This window comes from Halyomorpha halys, unplaced genomic scaffold (genome assembly GCF_000696795.3).
Source record: "Halyomorpha halys isolate HHAL.00 unplaced genomic scaffold, Hhal_1.1 Scaffold644.1, whole genome shotgun sequence".
NCBI lineage: Eukaryota > Metazoa > Arthropoda > Insecta > Hemiptera > Pentatomidae > Halyomorpha > Halyomorpha halys.
Genome location: NW_027104642.1, coordinates 314,366 through 328,866, shown reverse-complemented (window position 1 = coordinate 328,866; position 14,501 = coordinate 314,366). Strand labels below are relative to the sequence as shown.

The 14,501-nt window shown below is 31.1% G+C and overlaps 1 protein-coding gene across 9 annotated transcripts in view; it reads left to right on the top strand.

Moving 5' to 3' along the window:
* Nucleotides 1-14,501, top strand: part of lilli (lilliputian) — a 508,119-nt gene that overhangs the window by 206,307 nt on the left and 287,311 nt on the right. For 2 of the 9 annotated variants that reach the window (XM_067045138.1, XM_067045050.1), the window contains exons 2-3: nt 13,306-13,392; nt 13,474-13,696. The exons of 5 other annotated variants lie outside the window; for them this stretch is intronic. In XM_067045138.1, the coding sequence (XP_066901239.1) occupies nt 13,572-13,696 (125 nt within the window). In that variant the 5' untranslated portion in view covers nt 13,306-13,392; nt 13,474-13,571. Of the gene's footprint in view, nt 1-13,305; nt 13,393-13,473; nt 13,697-14,501 lie in introns of those variants that run through there. 2 more of the 9 variants (XM_067045091.1, XM_067045035.1) reach the window with 2 other exon arrangements.

The window sequence follows — 14,501 nt, the reverse complement described above, 5'->3', positions numbered from 1 at the left end:
ATTGTATATTTCTACGATTTATTATTATTTTTTTTAAGACTGTATATATTTTATGAATAAATTCTCTAATACTTTTTGCAAATGATTGTGGCAGCTTATAGAATCATTCTTCGATAGGAAAAGCAGTTTAGTACTTACGCTGTTGCCATTGTGATAAGTTTTCCATATATTTTAAAATAAAACTATTTTTTTTTTTTAGTAAAATAAAGTTGAACGTTACAGGACATGAATAGAGATCTCCATCCTACAAATATAAGTATCTCAGAAAATCTTAGTATAAATATCTCGAAAAAAGAAATTCCAAGCTGAAAATATGAAAGCTGGTAACAACCAGTTTACATTGTGCAAAACCGAAGTTTTGAGAGTTGGTTTCTGTATTTCATCAAACAAACCAGTTGAGAGAGAACTCAGTGAATAATAGCTAGAGCGACTTAATATAAAACCAGTAATGTCAATGTAATTGTCAAGAGACCATATCAGAACATAGCAAGATACTATTGAGAATATATTTACAGCAGGGATACATCTTTGAAACAGCTAAATTTAAAGAAATATTCTAAAATAGATAAGTATGAAGCTGGCTGGTTTAGGTAGTTCAAAGATCTGAGAGGTCTCTAAACTAAACAGAAGAAACAAATAAACTCGCGATACGATACAAAAATCGGTTCTTGGAACCCGAGTTTCTCTGAATAGGGAATAAAAAAACTTGCTTATTGGAAGAATGTTTTAGAAAGAAAATTACAAGTTTAAATAAGTTACGTTCGTCAAACTAATATTTTCGCATCACTAAAATAGATATATTTATTTCTTAAACTTAATCTTTCGTATTATGAAGTTGTTTGATGGATTATCATTATATATGACTATCAACATCAATTCTGTTTGAAACAATTATGTATTTTTCAATGATCCATTAATTCTTAGTAATGATCCTAATCGTGGATTTCATTCGATCGGTCTAAAAGAGGCCATAACATTGAGTAACGACAGTATGAGTGAATTGTGATCACTGGGTGAATTGGGTGACAGTCATTTCTAAACCTAGTTTAAAGCACGCCGAAGGGAAGATAAATTTACAAAATTATGCATTATAATTAATGATGTTAAACCTAGCTCTAGAAAACGTGATTAGAAAATGGTGGAGGATGAAACATAGAGTCCTGGCGTACGCGGACGACATTGTGGTTCTAGGAAACAACCAAGATGAAGAAATCGGCTTGCAAGTAAATCGATCCTAATGACGTGGTCTGCATGGACGGCAAATTATTTCCGTGTAAAACCATGATAAGCACTGCTCTGATACTAAAGACGTAGAATACCATGATAAGCACTGCTCTGATACTAAGGACGTAGAATACCATGATAAGCACTGCTCTGATACTAAGGACGTAGAATACCATGATAAGCACTGCTCTGATATATAGCTGCGAGACTTGGGCTCTAACAGGTACCTTATGGGCGGAACATGTAGCTCGAAACGATTCATCAGGACGCCCCTACACAACAATGAATGCCATTTAGTTGATAAGAGACCACGTGGGAGGCCAAAACCTGATAGACAGAATCAACAAAGATGTGAAAGAGCTGCTGTAGCTTACTCAAAAACAGTAGCCCAAGATAAGCAGGCGTGGAGAAGGCTGGTTTGGGCGGCCAAAGATTTACAGTCTGTAGAGCCAATCTGTGGTAAAAAAAACAGCTCACGGCGTTGATTGGGGATCCAAAATGTTTTAGATTTTTATACTTACATCTAATGACTCTAATTTCAACTTTAATGTTGTCGTTGATTTATCAACACTGCTATTTGCAATACTTGCATACTGACTGTTACTTTTTTTTGTTAAGACCCAGATGACTGTACTAAAAAAGATCCTAAATGCATCAGAAAGGAGACTTGTCTTAGTTCTAAGTAAATTACTTTCTATTCAGAAGGTATATAAAAGCACTTTACTTTCAACACTTTATTAACCGCAACTAAATACTTTATTTTTAAATGTGTTTAAGTATTTTTTCTAATGGAAGCAAAGATATTCACACAGTTTTCTGTTTTAACAATTTAATTGGTATTAATAATTATATACAACAAACTAAAAAATTTTAATATCGTATTAATAAGTTAAATTTATATACATATACAGTGATTGATAGGTACCCATGATAACAAGACCGATAAATATTTTAGATAAGTTCTCTTGGAAATGATTTACATTTTTCCAAACGGCATCATAAAATATTAATGTATTATAATAAACAAAGCCTGGAGAGTTGGTAGCTCACGTTTGAAGGGCAAGAATATGACGGGCAGAGCGTGTATCTCCAAGGCAATCCATTAGGGCATTTTAACACGATTGTCGGCGCCACAATAGTTACCAACAAATCTAATCTAAGATATAAAGGTGCACTCATGTCAATTCATTTCTTAAATTTATAACTTTTTTATTTTATCACAATATTTTCATTATTAACATTTTTTTTTAATTTTATGCTAATTAGAGTACAATGGTATGATACAGGCTCATGGAGAATCAACCCATTGATGGAACCCCTATAATATAATTCTCCAAGCCATCTTCTTTTCAGATGATTTAGGAATTAAAGAAGAACCAAAATTAGAAACAGTTTGAGTTCGAGTGGTTAGAGAGTTAATCATGGAAGGATTGATATTTGATTCTGACCAAATGGCATAATATATGGTACATCGAGGTCATTATGGAAGATTTTATTTATGACAAAGTAAGGAGCATTGAGGATTTTACCAAAGATTTCGGATTGGATACGAGGGGAATTCGATGATTTTAGTAGATCCTAAAGCTCAATTCCGTAAGTTCATATAGGCCTTATTTTAGTCATGTAAATGAGTAATTTTTGATCAATAAGAGGTTTAGACTGTTTTTCTAGTAAGTATGTAATAGTTGGAATCGGTCTTTTCAATTTTGTATAAGGAATCCAAATTAGTTGCGTGTTAAGATGTTGTCATAGGCAGCCAAGAGACTAAGACAGACGAAGACTACTGTATTCTTTAATAACATTCCACTAACACTCCGCAGGAAGTCATAGAATTTTGGCTAAGTTTTTTTATAAATATGAGTTACACTTGCGTTACGATCGTAAATCGCAAGAATAAAGAACTTTTTTTTGTTTCAATGATTAGAGCTTTCACCTTAACAGTTGTAGAGGTGGAACTTAAGCTAATACACTTGTGTGTGTGTGACTGATCGCACGTCCAGAATGTTCTGCCTGAGCCACTCGTCCCTTGCTTCGCCACCAACTTAAACTTCTTTTTTTGTCATACGACCTTCTAGAGAATCCAGCTGTACACATTCCTTCAAACTAGCGTAGTTCTTCGTCAGTTGAGATGATGATGTAGACAACCTCGCACTATAAACTATAGAGGGTTCGTAGTACACCGTGCTTTGTGGTCTTCGTAACACTGCATCTTGGTGTGGAATAATTTTTCTTTTATCAAGGAGATTCGCTCATTCTCTTTGCTGTAGTCAATCGTGATGGCTGATCTCCCATCGTATTCCTTCTATTGGTTAGTTACCTCACATGAACATTTTTCTGGAGACCTAGCTTATTCTTGCTTGAAATGGATTATTTCGTATAATGACTTGAGAGTAGAATTCTTTCGGAGAAGTCTTTGATTCGATTCCTGATTCACCTGCCTGTCACTACGTCTTGCTGTGCTCCTGCACTTTCGATTAACCCCATGGTGCCGTGAAGAACTCATTTTTGGTTTCTAATTTTCAATAATCAATCTCTGTAATTGGCAAAATATTTAATATCTCCTAAAATTTTCAGGTATTACGTAGCAAGATATCCATAATTCAAAATAAAAGTATAAAAAAAATCAGTCTGCCATTCGCCGTGCGCGGCTATTTCCCGTGACTACAAGGCCGATTTTATTAAGATTTGGCGCCAATAATATCAATGTTACACCAATCCTTTTTTTTCCTAAATGGCGGTCGATTAGATGTTTCCTAGATAGAAGAAAAATTCTCAGTGTTTAGGTATCACTTTATCAAAATATTATGTATAAAAAAAAATTAAATTAGCAAGCATACAGTGTATTAGACTCATTTTGGTTTATTATTTTTAATAATGAACCTTTGTAATCGACAAAGAAGAAGACAATTTAACAATTTTTATGTTTTACGTTTCAAGATGCCTGAACCACATTAGATGTTTCGTTATTTATTATTTACTGATCTAATAAAATAGTTAATTCAAATACATATTTTTTAATTTTAAAGGAAGAATTAATTTAAGCGGCTTTTTGGCTATAAGCGGACGTCAATTAATACAAAATCCTTCTATCAATTCTGAGTTGAGAAATAAGTCAGGATTTTCACCGAGTTCCTGCCTGCGTACAGAAAATATATTATAATTAAATTTAATTTTTAAAGTTATTCAATCGTCGTAAAATCGTTCTACCATTTTGTTCCTTTATTTACCGTAACCCGTATGTACCGTAAACCAACTGTTTATAAAATGTGTTAAAAAAAAATCTTATATAACTAATAATTAATATTAATTTTTTCAATAGTTATCTGCAGAATATATCTGTTGTTGAGCATTTCTGTAATCTGTGTTAATATATGAAGTTAACCGAGTCTCGACGGCTGGATGTCAAGGCAACAGACGCTCGATAGCGATCTTGCAGACGCTAGACTGTTACGATAACCTAGTTTAGTTGTCCGGATTCTATTAAACTTGCCTTACTACTAAACCTGTACTAATCTTAGTAATAGAGATCAATTGTCAGTAAAACTCTTCTAATCTTTGAATTGGATCTGTTGAATGTTTGCCGACTACTCTTCCGATTACAGTCAAGGACAAACATTTTAAGAAAAAATAAAATAAACGTCGGATAACCCCAATAAGAAACGTGATCTAATGAAATATTTTTTGAAAGTAATTTGTGACTGGATCAAAGACCTATTATCGCTGGCTATTTGTGGGAGAAATAGTTTTCTATCAGGTTGAGCTTCATGCAATGTATTTTTTTTTTTTTTCAAAAAAAACAAAACAACAAAATTATCATCTAGCAGTAAATAACTGAAACACATATAGTATTCTAATATAGAGAAAACCTTATAGAAAATCGTTTAAGGTAGAGTAAATTTACTAAAATATGATCCTTAGTAGAGCTTCAATAATTGCTGTGACATTTTTAAAAAGCAAAATTTTTACAAGGTAGTTTATGACATTTATCTTCGAATTTTTTATGATATTTTCCAAAATAAATTTATTTCTAGTTGTTGGAACAAAGTTTCATCCACAAAATACATATTTATAACTTGAGACAATCTCTGAATTTGACTAAATATTGTACATAAATCCAACTTTATTTTGTAATATCATAACACTGACAGAAGTAAATTACCGCTCAAAATTACAAAACATTATAATTTAAAGGTATTTATTGCTGGTCAAATTTTTATAACTGCTTCAATTCTTGAGAACATTCGATGTATCTTTTAATAAATAAAACATGGATTTTCAATTTTATTAGAAACTCACTATATAGAATTTTAGTGGAACATTGTTAAAAAATAATTAACCTTTAACTTATGGGGCAGAATTTACAGATAAAACTTGAAAGATGAAGTCGGAAGATGCTACTGACAAACTATGGAAAGTCAATTATTTCGCCCCAATTTTTAATTACTAAAATGTAAACTATGTATTTAGTTTCACGTAAGTAGTAGTGCTAGTCAAAATTGATGAGTCTGCCAAGTATAGTTGAGAGGATAACAAAATGTCAACAAAATAATTAATTTTTCTCTTGGAGTTCCATATCTTTGAAACTACACTAGAAAACCTAATAGAACATCATTTAAAGTAGAGTAAATTTACTAAAATTTGAGCCCTAGTAGAGCCGTTTACTTCCAATAATTTCCTAAATACAGTTTTTTAAAAAGCAACATTTCATGAAATATATACTGAAAAATCAGTAGTTAATGAATTTATTGCAAGAAATCTGTATCTTAGGAACCATGAGACGTACAGATGTATTTTAGCACTCAAATCAAAAGATAGTTTAATGTATTATAAAGTAGTTTATAGCCTTTATCTTTATCTTTAGGCGTAGTACATTTTATGATATTTGTATATGAATATAAAATTTTGTTCAAACAACTAGAATTTAATAAATTAAATCAACTTATTTTGGAAAATATCATAAAAACTACTTCTCTTCCGATGATAAATGTCATAAACTACTTTATTCCACATTAAACTCGTAACCTTTAATTTATGTGCTAATAGATATCTAAACGTCTCATGCTTTCTGGGTTATAGATTTCTCACAATAAATTCACTAACTACTGATTTTTCAGTGTATATTTCACGAAATGTTGCTTTTTAAAAAAACTGTATATTGGGAACTATTTAAAGTAAACGGCTCTGTTAGGGCTCACATTTTAGTAAATTTACTTAAATGATGTGCTATTTGGTTTTATCGTGTAGTTGGTGGATTTAACAATGAATTTTTTTTTTATCTGCAGACTCATGAATTTTGACTTGTAATTATACATAGTTTTCATTAAACTACTCAAAAATTAGGGCGAAATCGCTGACTTTTTTCACCTGGCTCTTAAACTAAAGGGCAAGGCACTTGTGATGCATTCCCACGTTTGTGCCCAGTTAGTAATCTTTTAAAACTGCCAAAAGATAAACATTCGTGGCCTTTGTTTTTTAATTAATTAAAAAATTATTTCAACTTTTGATGTCTTTGATTAATTCTATCTTAAGACTGTACATTTTAAAATTATATAAAATTGGTTAATTAGATTTTAGTTAATTGTAACTTGAGATATGAAGAACGTTCAATTTTATACTATCTACAAATTGACTATTATTTGTTTATTATTAGGGGAACCTTTTTTTAATTAATATATAAAATGTACTTTAAGATACAAAAAAATAAACAAAACTTTTGACATTGAATCATTATATTTGTGATTGATACTTATCCATTGTATAAAATTGATTCATTCATTACGAATTTTTATAATTATGAACTTGTATAATTAATATTTTTTAAGGTTTTTAATCATTGATTCATTTTTTTGACAATTATAACACCCATTTTTCTTTATCCAAGAATAAAGAGTTATCAAGAGATTTATATTCCAACGTTTTAATTATACAAACAATTATTGAACGCTCCCCCTTATTTTTAGTGCTTTAATTGATTTATATAAACTGGCAGTGGACTTAATAAATATAGGTTAAAGGCGAAGTAGAGTTATTACACATTACTTAATGCATTTTATAGTGAAACGATTCTATTTTCTAGTTTTTTTGGAATTTTCCCGTTGTGGAGAAAGTGGAGGGTGCAATGACTTCAGAGCTACCACTGTTTCCCATGCAATGAAGACTTAATTACTCTTTCTGCAAGTTCAGTGACATTTGCAGCATGTTTATGCAATTGAGAATCCTTTCCATTTATCACCGGAGTGTTTATGTTTCAGCTTAAAACATTGTCTATAAAGTAACCAACATTTTAAGGAATTATTGTTCTTACGAATTGAAAATTAAATTTTAAGGTTTAAGGTCACCGCCCCTTTTGATCTATTGTTTTTCTAAGTTGTGGTCCAAAATGAAAAAAACTTGACTTTTTCAGGCCATGCCCATTGTCTAGCAAATATATTAGGAGAAGAATTAAAAAAAAAAAAAAATAGTTCATTTCAACTATATTGAATCTCGATTATTTTGGTCTCTCGATCATTCATTATGTACAGATTATTTGAAAGTATTTCTTAAATGATTTAAAAAAAAAACTGATATAATCTTAGATTCCAAATTACAGGGAACAGATGTATCGCTCTTGTGGACACAGGAGATTATTACAACCAAATTATTCCTTCTTAAAATGTCTGTGACAAAATAATAACCATAATTTTGAAATGAATTTTATATATTCTAGATGGAAAATCAAATTTTATTTAAATAAAGATTGATGCGTACAGTATTGGTTCTTCTCCAGGAACGTTAAGCGAATTCAAAGAGGGCCTTATCCGATGAAATAAGTTTCATCTGAACATCTTCTCTTCCATAGCGCATGCGTATATCCATTTAGAATGTTACATTACCCCACTCTCATTTAAATCACTTGTTTATCTGCTAGTAGGACGCTAAGCGTTTCGCGCCCATCCAATTGAGGGCCGGGCAAATGGCTTTGATGGTTGGCTTATCATCGAGCTCTCGACAAGCGACTCTTCCACACTGTTGTTCCGGAGGATTCTTCCCGTCCGTGTCGATTGAAATGAACCAAGACTGTGAAAAATATTAATATAATTGACTAGGCCAAAGAACGGAACTCCTGTAATACTGTTATTCCTCGATAAATTTATATATATTTTTTAACTTAAGATGAAGATATGTATTTTTATTTTTTCTGTCTCTATTACGTGGTAAGGCCAATCTTAGTTTAAATTGAAATCGGATTGCTGTTATGGGCTACCGGGAAAATTCAGATTTTAAATCTTCGACATTTTTTAGCCAATTTGAAGCACTGAACAATTTTGAACTACAAAATCATGATTCTCTCCATAGCAATATTTCTTGAATATTCTCAATTTTTTGAATAACGATAAAAAAAAGTGATATTTTTAGATAGATATATGTATATAATTTTCAGTCTTTAAAATATTATTTAACAACATAAGTGGCATTCATGATTTTTAGTGTAACATGTTAAAGTGTGATAAATGGAAAAAATTTTAATAAATGTAGAAATATTTCTATAGGAAGAAGATAGTTGACCGTATGAAATAGATATGTTTTATATTTAATACTAAAATGTTTTATATTTAACACATCGTGAATACCCCTAGTATTATAACTGCAATACAGTATATGAGTATTGGAGTAGGGTTATTTAATTTTGTGAATGCGAAGTCGAATAGAGTATTTTCCTTGTGATGCTAATTTACTGTGGGTTTCCCTATGACATAGAGCTTTCGTTGTGAAGTGATTATTCACATTTCTGAACCATGTATAGTTTTATAATATTATTATTTTTTATTTTTTATTTCTTTGTTGCCTCATATTTACTATATATGCCTAATAAATGATTTGTTGTATCACAAAATATTTATGGTGTAGTAATTACAATGAGGGAGGTTTTCTACAGGGTACCACCCTATTCTAACCATACTGGGGAGTAAAGTTTTCATTTTGTGGGACCACCATTGAAATAAAAATCAATCCTGCAGGTCGCATTCGAACCTGCGCCTCTGCAATCACCAGGCAGTGAAAGCGCTTTAACTCGCTTGGCTACAACGGCCACATAAAAGTGAACACACCGTTTCATCATTAATTATTAAATCATCAACCAGTAATTTGCTAAAATCTTTATTTTTTTTTTATAAACGATTAATAGCAATCAACTTTTCCACGCAACTATGACGGCATACAAAAGCTGTCCTAACCGCTCTGAACGTACTTCGATTCAAGTTGCGACCAAGAAGAAAAATTAGTAAATATTCAACCTTGTTTTTTTTCTTTTAGCAACATTTTCTAGTTGTTTCTTCTATGATTCAAACTTTCCGTACTGAGGGAATAAAGTTATTGATTAAAGAAAATATGTGAAAGCATAATTTGATTAATAAAAAAAAAATAGTTTACGTTTATTCCTTTCAAGACTAGATTTTATGCAATTAAACTTGCGAAATGATGAATTTGCGTCTTTTAAAATAAAAAGAGAGATTAACTAATTTATTCAATTGAACAAGTTTCTGACAATGGACAGTTTAGCAGAAGTTTGATGTAAATGCGGAGGCTGCGTAAGTACTTTTATTCAACACCGAAGTACTGGAATAGAGAACCACTTCACGTCCTAACACTTCTAATTACGACTTTTTATTCAGTCGACTTCCACGAACACTGACATCAAAGCCCCAACGTTTCCCGTTCGAGGCAGTTACATCATATCGCAATATACGTTACAACATCGTTTTTTAAAATCAATTGCTTTATCAATTTATATGTGCTATATAGGTTGAAATGTTTAGGATCATAGTAATAACACATGGGGAAATAAAAGTTAGGTTAGGAAATTGGGGTGCGGTCAGTGAAGGACGCTAACAAGTAAAACTTATTTAATAGTGCTGACGTTTCGACCAGAATTTCAGGCCTTCGTCAGGGCTTATTATTTATCTTGTTTTTGTTCTGCATCAATACAACAAAAACAAGATAACAAGGATAATGATTAATTGTTGCAGAATAATAAGAAACATAAGAAGATAATTGATAATATAGGTACAGAAGTAGTATTGAAGAAAATGATAGTGTAATATTATAAGAATGTTGAAATGGTATATAATAATGAACAGGGAATAAAGTAATGCTAAAATAAAAATGAAAGTAACAAATAATATAGATTTAAACATCAACTATATAAATACAGGTACAAATTGGAAATTATTCAAAATTTAAGTAATACAAAGAAAAACGAATTTGTGCTTAATTAAATATGTTAGTAGAATAACAAAATTCAAGAATTAAATATACTGTTATAAAAGGTAAGATTAGTAACTAATATAAAGGACAGTAATTAGATGTGGGGAGCACAACTAATAAAGAGGGTGGGGGAGAAAGAATAAGGAACGAGAGAAAAGTTGTTAGAAAAGAATAGAAAGTAGTTAATAAAAGAGATATACCGTCTGTTGAAAGGTTCAACACCGTCTACTACTAACGCAGTGGGCCAATCTTGAATTACAAAATAGGTTAGCGGGAATGCTTGTAGGTAAGTTATGGACTGAAGTAAAAAAGGCAACTATAAGCTAAACGAACTGTTAGTTAGTCCCTTGTGTTAAGGGAATGCTCGGAAGGAATGCAGAATGGGAATGAATTGTGCTGGGAAGCACAATTTTTATCAAACAAGGGTGTAGTATTAAATTAATTATTTGCGAATATGCAAAGGAAAGGGTTTGTTTATTGGTTTTAAAATTGACGGGAGAAGGTTATAATTGATTAAAGATGGTTTAGGAAATGAGTCTCTGGAGAAGTATTGTAAAATTCGAAAGAATGGTATGAGGAGTGTTCAGAAAGTTTAGAAGCAGAAGAGCTATGTGAGGTATTGAAATATTTTTGTAAATGGATAAGAAAAAAAATGAAGGGGTGTTAAAAAAAAAAAAATAAAAAAAATAAATGAACACTTCTTAAAATGTTGAAATTTTACGTTCAAAGATATATAGAATCCAAGAATCGAATAAAGTAAGTGCGTACTCTTAAAGTACGCCGTTTCTCCTGAGGCCATTTATGAAGACAGAGGGAAACTACTAATTTTTTACTTTCTCAAAATAACAAAATATAAACTAATAATTATCAATTTTTTGCGTTTTTCAGTAGCGGTTGTAGCGGCTTGGATTGTAACATTAATCTGTGCCTTGGGAAATTTTTTTTTCCAAGAATTGTTTTTGAAAAACTTTGTATTTCGATCTTGTATATTTCTTGTCAATTGGCCTTTAAGGAGACAGCAATCGTAGACGGTCGACTACACTAGGCTTTAGAATAATAGTTATAAACCTGAGGCGTATCATGAGGACAGAAATCATTCCGCTATTACTCCCCCCCCCCTCCTCCATCAATAAAAACACCGTGCAAGAGAATAAGTAAAAGAATTTTCGAAGTTTAGATCATATAGATTAATGAGATGCAGTTAAACGGTCATTCTCAAATAGCGTCACAAAAATTTTGATTTATGTTTGCGACTCCCCTCTGCGTCACTTTGAATGCCACCTCCTTCTTTCCTCTGCCAAATCGTGTAATTATCTTTTCTCTTCTGATGAATCTTAAAACTGCAATGATTACAGAGTAGGTAATCCCATCGCCAACACCTTCCATCACGTAGCATTTAACCACTTCTCCTAGTAGTACAAGAGCCCAAGAGGAGAAAACAGTTATTTCACCCCAATTTTTTATTACTATGTACAATTTTCAGTACAAATTGATGATTCTGCCAAGTATAGTCAGGGGCAATAAAAAATAGTGGCTGTTTCAAAACGTTAAAAACAATATTTGACTTGAGGCTCCATATCATTTAAACACCTACAACACTAGAAAACCTAATGGAAAATCATTTAAAGTAGAGGCAATATGCTAAAATATGAGTCCTAACTGATCTGTTTAAGTTCAATAGTACCCAACAGCTTTTTAAAAGCAACATTTCATAAAAAATGTTTACTAAAAATCAGTAATTAGTGAATTTATTGTGGTATATCTTTATGTCAGGGACCATTAGACGTACAGATGTCTTTTAGCACTCAAATTAAACCACTTTTAATGTGTTATAAAGAAGTTCTTAACATTTATCATCGTAGGAGTAATATTTTTCATGATATTTGGTAATATAAATTCATTTTCAATTGTCAGAAATTCAGACAGAATTTTATATGCAAAATGCATATTCAACATCATAAAAACTACTACCCTTAAAAAGATAAACGTCATAAACTACTTTATAGCACATTGAACTAGCTTTAATTTGAGTGCTAATAGACATCCTTCGCGTCTCATGGTTCCTGAGATATAGATTTTTCACAATAAATTCACTAACTAGTGATTTTTCAATATATGTTTCATGATATGTTGCTTTTTAATAAACTGTATCTCGGAAACTATTAAACATAAACATCTTCACTAAGGCTCACATATTAGCAAATTTACTCTACTGTAAACGATGTTCTATTAGGTTTTCCTTTTTACTCAAAATCGAAGAAGTAATCAAATACTGCTCAACTCTGCTCGGAAAAAATTAAATAGTAAATCATGCAAGTTGAGTACCTCATGTAATATTTAATTTTCAAGGATGTTTTCTTCCTTTGCGTTGATTTTTTTTTAACAGCCGCTAACTGAGATCTAAAAATAATATGTGCACTTTTTTTTATTTTAAGTATGATAGATCAATAATACTCAAACCTTATTCCTCTACCTATTCAAACGTATAATATTTTATACTCATATATCAGCGAAATCATTGAAGTTTCTGTTACTGATACGTTTTAGTTTCGAAACTTAATTTTTTACCAATACCCTACTTTCAAATATTATTTTTAAATAATGAGCAATATAAGTATAATTCAATGGGCCACAAGAACATCTTTCTTGTATAAACAATGCAAATTAACAAGTCTCTCCAGCTGTAAAAAATTGTTCCTCATGCTTCTTGCACACTTCGCACATTGCTTTCATAATAGCTTTCATTATTGTAAGCCTCACTCTCTTTCTGATATTTTTCATAATTATTTGATTGTGTTTTCCTGAGAGCAACATCTATATTCTTAAAATGGATTTCAGGTGTATCTTCAATATTCTTACTTCATTACAGGGATGTTAATAAAAAAGAAAAAGAGAAAAACCGAGTTTAGAAGCGTTAAAGAAATGGTTATTAGAAATTCATATATTTTATAAAGGATTAAGGTGATTTAGAAAAAATGTATTGATTCCAAATTAATTGTTTTCTAGATAATATGAAGAAATATGTCTTCAAAGTTAACCACAAGTGGTAAAGGTTTTAAATATTGTTCTGTAAACATGAGGCACGAGGGGGTAACAGCACAGCAATGAACCCTAATGATACAATCCCATGGAAGCTAACCTCTTTCCTCAAGGAGCAAGTGTTCCAACCACCGCCTCAGGCCAGGATGCAACACCACATGCAGCAGCCGCAGTACTCGTGGAACTCTTGGTAATTTCTACTTGTAAAGTAATGTAGATGCTTGACGTAGAAGCTTAGAAATTAGTTCCATCACTTTTGTAGTTTCCATCCCAATCCCTCTTAATTTATACTTTGATGCACTGACTTAGCCCTGGAGGGGTACCAATTACAGATGTCAAGCTGCATCAAAGGCTTTATTAACTTCGCTCTAGCGAAGCTTAATTCTGTTAATTATATATATTCCCATTTCTTATTTCTTATGATTTTATGTATTTTTTATTACAATATGAAAATAAAAGATCATCGTTATTAGACTACCATAGTTTATGTTTACTTTATAAACATTATGTATGCACTGCATTATAGAAATATGCAATATATATAGAATCGGTTTAAGGTCTTATAAAATTGCATTGATGTTTATTATTCCATATGAATGACATAATTGTATATTTATTGTAAAAGTGATATATACTAGATTGTAAACAAAGTCTTACCTTTCTAAGGCCTTGAGTGTATTCTCAATGGATAATGTGTACATAAAGTAAAATTCATTTTCAGTTTATTAAAATATTTATTGTTAACCCATCCGTTAAGATGGTTATCTACCATCACTATGAATTGAAAGACGAAGTGGAATGACTGAAGTACTTCCCCACGATCACTCCATTCTGTCGATCAATTTTTTAACCTTAGGTTTACGATCTAAAGCAACTTAAACGCGTATTTACCCAATAATTACAGTCCACAAAAATTTCAATGTTGATATTAATAGAACTCCTGAAATTGATGAGTTATAAATAGTTCTTCTACAATTATTATATTAAATAATTTA